At 37.0% G+C, this 8259-nt stretch overlaps 1 protein-coding gene across 3 annotated transcripts in view; it reads right to left on the bottom strand.

Moving 5' to 3' along the window:
• Window positions 1-3481: 3481 nt before the first annotated feature.
• LOC143363220 (KICSTOR complex protein SZT2) overlaps window positions 3482-8259 on the bottom strand; it is a 281412-nt gene continuing 276634 nt past the window's right edge. For all 3 annotated transcript variants that reach the window (XM_076803815.1, XM_076803817.1, XM_076803816.1), the window contains one exon: window positions 3482-3827. In XM_076803815.1, coding sequence (XP_076659930.1) covers window positions 3696-3827 — 132 coding nt within the window. In that variant the 3' untranslated portion in view covers window positions 3482-3695. The remainder of the gene's footprint in view (window positions 3828-8259) is intronic.

The following is an 8259-nucleotide window of genomic DNA, read 5'->3' as shown; positions in this document are numbered from 1 at the left end:
ACTACCGCATTCCACCCGCAAAGCAACGGATCCCTAGAAAGAACGCACGCAGTTGTCACTGACATGTTAAAATCAATACAACAAACATCCACCGACGAATGGGACGAACAATTGAACTTTGTTTGCTTAGCGTATAACACAATGACACACGACGCCACAGGCTACACACCTTTTGAACTAACGTTTGGACACAAAGCTAACCTACCTTCAACCATTTCCAAAAATCCTCAGCGAAGTTACGAAGACGAAGTATCCTTTCGAAAAAAAGAATGGGACTCACGATTGAAAAGAGCCCGAGACACCTTGCTAAAGAGTAAACAAAGATATCAAAGAGACCAGCGACGTAAAATTATTAAACCGCAATCAATTTTCAAAGAAGGAGATCAAGTTTTGATACACAATGATCATAAGGAACACAAATTAGACATAGAATGGTTAGGACCATTCACGATTGATAAAGTATGCACACCGTATTATGTCATTAACGATAAGAAAGTACACGGTAACAGACTAAAATCTTATTTTCCAGGACGACAATCCTCTTCGCGGGATTAACTTGCGCACACGTCACTATAACACCATTAGATACCCAGAATAACATATTTTTAGAAAAGATAAATAAGGGTTATTTATACAGTAGTACCGCCAATGTGATAATAGGTCTAGACACGAGCGAGATGTTTAAGCAAATCGAAAACATAGCACAATATAAGAACGAAATCAGTAAATCAGCTACTAACTTCGACTATACCGAAGCATTAGATACTTTAGACATACGTATTAATAATATTAGACAATTAGCCAGTCATGTAAGAACCCTCATACACCAGAGAACGAAGCGAGGATTATTGAACTTTGTCGGATCAATCTCTAAAAGCTTATTCGGAACACTAGACACAGACGATTTGGATTTGATAAATAAAAACATTGACACCTTATTTGACGACGACAAACAGATTAAAATCATACTAGCTAACCAGACTTTGCTTATAAAGAAAATGCTTAACACAAAGAGTTTAGAGAATTTAGAACGTTCATATAACCAATTAACGCAGCAATTGAATACAGAAAGCATATTCACTAAACTCATAATGAAAATCGATAATGCCATAGAGGATTCGCACTTCCAACTTGACGAAATATTAAACGCGATCATTTTAGGTAAACAAGGTATCATTAGCCCACAGATTATAGAACCCGAAAAGTTTGTAAGCAACTACGCGAAGATCATAGGACATCACACTTATAACATTGCCATTGCGCCCAAAATCGAACACTTTCAATCCATACTCGACATCAGTGACTTAACCGTTTTCACGTATAATGACAAATTATTTTTCAAGATTTCGATACCTCTAGTGCTCGAACAAGAGTGGGATATAATGCGCGTATACCCCATCCCGCATAAAAGAAACAATATATTTATGGCACCCGTGATAGAAAATCCAGTATTTCTAACTTCAAACCTCCTTTACGTAAACACTGATCTCGACTATATCACCGAACATTGTAAACGAAAGATAGTCATGATTTGTAAACAAACGCAGCCGATCCACAACAGTAATTCCGACAACGACTGTCACAGCGAAATTATTAATTACAAGAAGAACATCAACAATTGCGAGATATCCATTTATAAGATCGACTACATCAGTTTCATACCGATACCCTCTAAACCAGTAGAAATTGACGCGACATGTTCCACAAAACATAATATTCAGACCATTGACAGACCATCTATAATTAGCTCTAACGATTCATGCGATTTATTGTTTAATAACGAGTACATGCGAATAGGCGAAAGCAAAACCGAACTAGCTTACGATATGAAAATGAAAACCATAGAACTTAATAACAATGATAGTTACATTCACATTTTGGAGAAGATCAAAAACACGCCGAAAATTATAAGCAACATTGCCTCGTACCGAACTTCCGCGGATCAACTCGATAGCGAAATATCAAAGCTAAATTTCGAACATAGAATAAAGACTTTGCGATCGTATGGTATGAGTACATTACAAATAATAGGATATGTATCGGTAGGATTGATAGGTTTGTACATGCTCAACAAGTTAGGATTACTCGACTGCCTGAAGAACTGCGTCCCCAGAAAACTCTGTTTCCACCTGCTCTGCTGTAAGATCAAGAAAGGGCCACAAATCCACAACGACTTCCAACCAACGCAACCGAGTGCGCCAATCAACCTGTACACCACTGTAAGCCGCCCTTTGGCAATCGAAGACAATGAGGGAGGAAGAGTCTTGATACAGCCCCAGCGGGTCCGCTTCAAGAAGAGCATCCTCAAAAAGAACTTAAGGGACCAAGTTCAATCTAAGAAGGGGGGAATGTGACTCCAATTAACAGCCCTGCCGGTTCACCTGACACCAGGCGATATCAGACCTAGACGTAAACCGTCCGGCTTATCGCTCCCAGGAAACACCGACCGTCGGTTGTCGAATTTCAATAACCACTTGTGTAAATAGGACCACTCGACCTGGCGACAGTCTGTAATTTTTCTCGTCTCCAACCTGTGACATATCGTGCTACTATTGTAAAAACTGTGTAATAAAGGTATCTTCTGGTACGCCAGAAGAACCCGCATTTTTTTATATTATTCCATTAAAATTTACGTGACACTCACGTAGACGCGCACACACATGCTCGCGCGCGTCTTTCGTGCGCAGGAGAGTTCGACAACCTCGTTTGGGCGGTTTTATGGCTGTTTTGGTGTCCTCCGTGGTCGCGAACTCTCCTTTTCGCGCCTGCCTCCTACAAAATTTAAAACGGAATTAATAATAAATGAATGCTATTCGCTATCCGACTCATTCTCAGTACTTTGAATGTGATCCCCATTCACGTTCTTCCAAACTTACATTCTTATTACTTTTCTAATATGCATTTTTTGCAAAAGAAATGTATTTCATATCGTGAAAAACACAAATATTGAATTTTTCCAGTATATTCCGCACTGTGACTGCGTCCGTATCCGCAGAGATTTCTATCGTCGAGTATTCTTGTCTGTGGCTGACTGTGGCCGACAGGTTCCAGCGTAGGCATCTCTGAGGTGTAGAAGGGAGTAAACAGTTCTAGGGTTCTGGTAGCAAATGACACGATGTTCGGCATTTGGCCTCTGTTGTGAGCATCTCGAGCGCCTCTCAAGTGGCCTTCTGATACGCTCAGTCCTTGTGACCGACGAATTTAGGCGGCCACACAACATCGGCATATTGCCTATCTTGTTTGTTTCGATCCTAATAGACTACCGGTCGGTGAACGTCGGGGACAAAAAGCCGATTAAGGGCCAGATTATACTAGGCAGGTTAGACGCTCAGGGTCTATAAACGCTAGATGAAAAAACGTACTGTATCTAACGTTTATACACCCTCAGCGTCTGGCCTGCCTAGCGTAACCCGACCCCAACAGGCAACCGGTCGGTAGAGTGATAAGAAAGATGGAGAAATAGATAGAGTACAAATCCTCATATTTCTAACAAGAAAATATATTGTTTCACACAAATTACATTTAACAAAAATGCAGAATTATAAAATTCTCAGTAATGATATTGTTAATTCTAACATCTAAAACTTTAGTAATTGAATAACAAACAAACTTACAATGAAGATTTAATGTTTCCGCTGTGGATGAATATAAATTGTACATATTTTGAATTTTGTTTGTATACATCTACATTATTATTAATTGTATAGACTCATCCACAAGTGAAAACAACACGCATTTACGAAACCTTCAATTAAACTATAAATGTCTTCTATACAGCATGGAGTATTCATTGCTTCCTTCGATTTGCAGTAAACTGCATACAAAGCCTGCAAAGGAAAAGAAAATTTTAGAATTGTGGAACTAACAATGAGATGAATGTTTTTATAGTCCGATAGCAAAATGCGATATTTACATTTTTCGTAGTTTTAGAACACAACAACTTATACAGAGTGTCTCCAAATTAAGTGTTAAAACTTCGGGCGCGTGTAGAGGATCGATAAACTAATAAAAAATGTCTTTTAGTGGACTGGCCATTAGGGCCAGGGTCCTAGGGTCTATCATTAGGTCCGCCTATCTCCACCTCTGACGCTCCCGCAGTCAAAATGTTTAGGCTTTGACGTCGCACACTACATAATATATGTGACCGCTTCAGCCAATACTTTGCTAAGCAGGGACCATGACTGTTATAACCAAAAAGAAAAAAGTAATGGAATAATAAGTATTTCATCGACTAAAATCGTATTGGTTACAAATAAGGATTATAAGTAACCGAAAATTTTATCTCTTGTTGGTAAATGTTATCGTTGAGAGAAATTCATTTCGATCACTTATAACAGTTATCAATGAGAGAAGTTCATTTCGATCGCTCATAACAGTTATTGATGAAGGAAAGGCTATAGCCGGTTTTGGGGGTCAAATGTGCCCAAGAAGGGATTTTATTCCAATTTGCGCCATTCGATAGCCTACCAAAAAAGATACCTTTCAGCCAAGTTTTAGCCCTATAGCTCATCTGTAAGGGTAGTTATAGAGGAAAAACGAAAATCCAGTTTTTGGCCCATTTTCCCCATTTAATGACAATTTAAAATTCTGAAAAAAATCTGACACATTTCGGACACCAAACCACATACTTTGAGTCGTTTTCAGATTTTTCGGTTGCAAACTCTGGCTGTAAAAATCGAAAAACACGAAAAAAATCGAAAAAATGCAGATTTCATATGGAAATCTAAGAGTGACAACGACAGAATTAATTCAGCAATAAGATATTGTCCTAAGTATTATGCTCAATTCTTTTCAAATTCCTGCGATTGGTGCGTCATAGTAGGAAAAAATAAAAACCACTTGTTTCGGCGTTTTTTCCGTGAAAAACTAAGTTATAATTATCGTAAAAATATATTATGTAATATTAAACATCCCTAAGTTCAGAGAAACATCGTCCAGACTTTAAAAATTGCGTAATACAAAAAACGACAATTATACTACGCAGGATATATCCCAATATTTCGAATGTATTTTCAACGGCGCCGGTTGGTACAGTAGCTATGGTCTCCGGCTGCGGAACCGCTGAAGACTTTTTGGACCAGGTTCGAATCTTGCCCCGGTCCAAGTTTTTTTTTCTTTAATCAGATGTTTCTTCGATTTCTAACCGTATGATTGTTGTTGCGCTGTTGTAAAAACATTTTTTAACTATGTTTAAACTATTTTTTAATAATTTTCCGGAAAAATATTTTTGGAGTACTTTCGGCCTTTAGTCATCTACGGGCTGTATTACTTATCTACTTAACTTTTTTTTACATGGATTAAGTGCATCGACTTGTCTATTAAATCTTTTATCTTTAGTCGGCACATTACTTATTGTTAATAATAAATCTAGTGTTATATTGGGGTCGGGAGGTATTGTTGTATATGTTTCTGTCAAGTAAAAATATTATTAGGGATATTATGAAAAGGAGGTTTATGCTTCGGTCAACTATAACCATTGTTGTCTGGAAAAATTCCTGATGAAGGACATTTTTGATTCAGAACTTTCGGCATTTAACTGAAACAATCGAGCCGTGGACATTGCTTTATTGAGGTGTTCCAATAGTCTTTGCTGTTTTTTATTATATCTTTTACAAGCAACGGGCAGCTGTCGCAGAAAAACGCCGTTTAAAAACATGGCTTCCACCGATATTTTTGATTTTGCGGAAATGACAGAAGACGATTTTGAAGATACTTTTCACGGGATCATACCAATTATCCCAAGCTGTTTCGTATTTGGCCGAGATAATGGATGAACACGATAATAAAATTAATGTCCGTTATTTAATATGATAGAAAATAATAATATTGTAAAATTCGAAGTAAAATCGCGACATACCAATCGCAAAACGTACAAATGCTACATAGATTGTATACCAAACTCAACTGGTCATTCCGGTATAAAACGGTATTGTTGTGAATGTGCCAATGGTAAGCGCACTATTGGACGTTGCTCACATGTAGCTGCTATCATTCATTATTTATCTTATGCTCGATACGACACAGACATAGTTCGGCCAGCAGAGTTGCTCACCAGAATTTTCAATAACGACCAAATAACACCGACAATTGACAAAGATAGCGACGAAGACCGGAAACGCCATACATGATTCCACTGCACACCAATCCACCTATAATTATTACAGATAAGTATTCCTAATAATACTTCATGTATATATTTTCTGTCACAAAAAAAATCAATCCCTTATTCCATGTAAAAAAAAGTTAAGTAGATAAGTAATACAGCCCGTAGATGACTAAAGGCCGAAAGTACTCCAAAAATATTTTTCCGGAAAATTATTAAAAAATAGTTTAAACATAGTTAAAAAATGTTTTTACATCAGCGTAACAACAATCATACGGTTAGAAATCGAAGAAACATCTGATTAAAGAAAAAAAAAAACTTGGACCGGGGCAAGATTCGAACCTGGTCACAAAAGTCTCCAGCGGTTCCGCAGTCGGAGACCATAGCTACTGCACCAACCGGCACCGTTGAAAATACATTCGAAATATTGGGATATATCCTGCGTAGTATAATTGTCGTTTTTTGTATTACGCAATTTTTAAAGTCTGGACGATGTTTCTCTGAACTTAGGGATGTTTAATATTACATAATATATTTTTACGATAATTATAACTTAGTTTTTCACGGAAAAAACGCCGAAACAAGTGGTTTTTATTTTTTCCTACTATGACGCACCAATCGCAGGAATTTGAAAAAAATTGAGCATAATACTTAGGACAATATCTTATTGCTGAATTAATTCTGTCGTTGTCACTCTTAGATTTCCATATGAAATCTGCATTTTTTCGTGTTTTTCGATTTTTACAGCCAGAGTTTGCAACCGAAAAATCTGAAAACGACTCAAAGTATGTGGTTTGGTGTCCGAAATGTGTCAGATTTTTTTCAGAATTTTAAATTGTCATTAAATGGGGAAAATGGGCCAAAAACTGGATTTTCGTTTTTCCTCTATAACTACCCTTACAGATGAGCTATAGGGCTAAAACTTGGCTGAAAGGTATCTTTTTTGGTAGGCTATCGAATGGCGCAAATTGGAATAAAATCCCTTCTTGGGCACATTTGACCCCCAAAACCGGCTATAGCCTTTGTAATAGTTATTAGTAAATAGTACAACGTTAAAATGGTAGACATACAATTGTTTAATAAATTTTATATTCATAAATTTAATTGCTACAATCAAAATTTAATGTGACAAACACGAGTTTTGCAAATTTTCTCCTGACAAATTGCACCGCAAATCATCTAACGTTAATTTTAGAGCAGAGAAGGTTCGTTCAACATTAATCTGAGTTGCGAGCATAGCGTGAATTATGCACGTTAGTTTTGATAAGTACGGGAGTCTATATTTCTGATTTTCCCAGTTGAAAACATTTTGAAAATTTTTTTTCAGATTTTGTGTTGTCCTTATGGTCTGTTGATTCGTCTTGTTGTACGAAACCTTCTTAATGAATTTAAATAAGCAACTCAAATGAATTTTCTCAAACAGTAATTATTATGAACAAGTGAAAAGAAATTCCATCATCGATAACTGTTATGAGCGATCGAAATCAATTTCTCTCTTTGATAACTGTTATAAGTGATCGAAATGAACTTCTCTCATTGATATAACCGTTATAAGTGATCGAAATGAACTTCTCTCATTGATAATAAGTGTTATGAATGATCGAATTGATAATAAGTGTTATGAATGATCGTTTTTCTTTATCGATAACAGTTGTTTGTAACCAAAAGGTATAAAAATCGATATGTTTTAATCATTTTGTTCTTCGAATTTTCTTCTTTGTGTAGATTATCTTAAATTTTAATAACAATCAACTTTTTATTAATGTTTTTCATCGTAGAGAATTTTAGAATAACTGTTGTTTTTGGTCCCCGTTGGTAACAGCCGAAAATGCGTGTGAAACGAGGTGTACCCCTTCCAGTTTTACCCAATCATCAGTGTCGCCAGATGAGGAGAGGGAGCACGAATTGAGGGGAAAAAGTTACCCTCTCTCTACCCGTACCGGAGTATGCGTGACTGAGATGAAATGTCACGTGACCGGGACGTGGCGGAAGAATGGGGGAATAGCGCAGTAGAAGTGGAAATTAGAGTGCGGGAACAAATCTTGATCTGGCGACTCTGAGTACACTTATGTCTCATGTATTACTGAAGATTCACATCTCTATTCCACGATTCCCCATAGATGTAATCACATCATCTTGCCCTTCGTATTGTTGTG

This window comes from Halictus rubicundus, unplaced genomic scaffold, assembly GCF_050948215.1.
Source record: "Halictus rubicundus isolate RS-2024b unplaced genomic scaffold, iyHalRubi1_principal scaffold0028, whole genome shotgun sequence".
NCBI classification, from domain to species: Eukaryota; Metazoa; Arthropoda; class Insecta; order Hymenoptera; family Halictidae; genus Halictus; species Halictus rubicundus.
The sequence above is the reverse complement of the archived record's forward strand: the minus strand, read 5'-3'. Positions and strand labels throughout refer to the sequence as shown.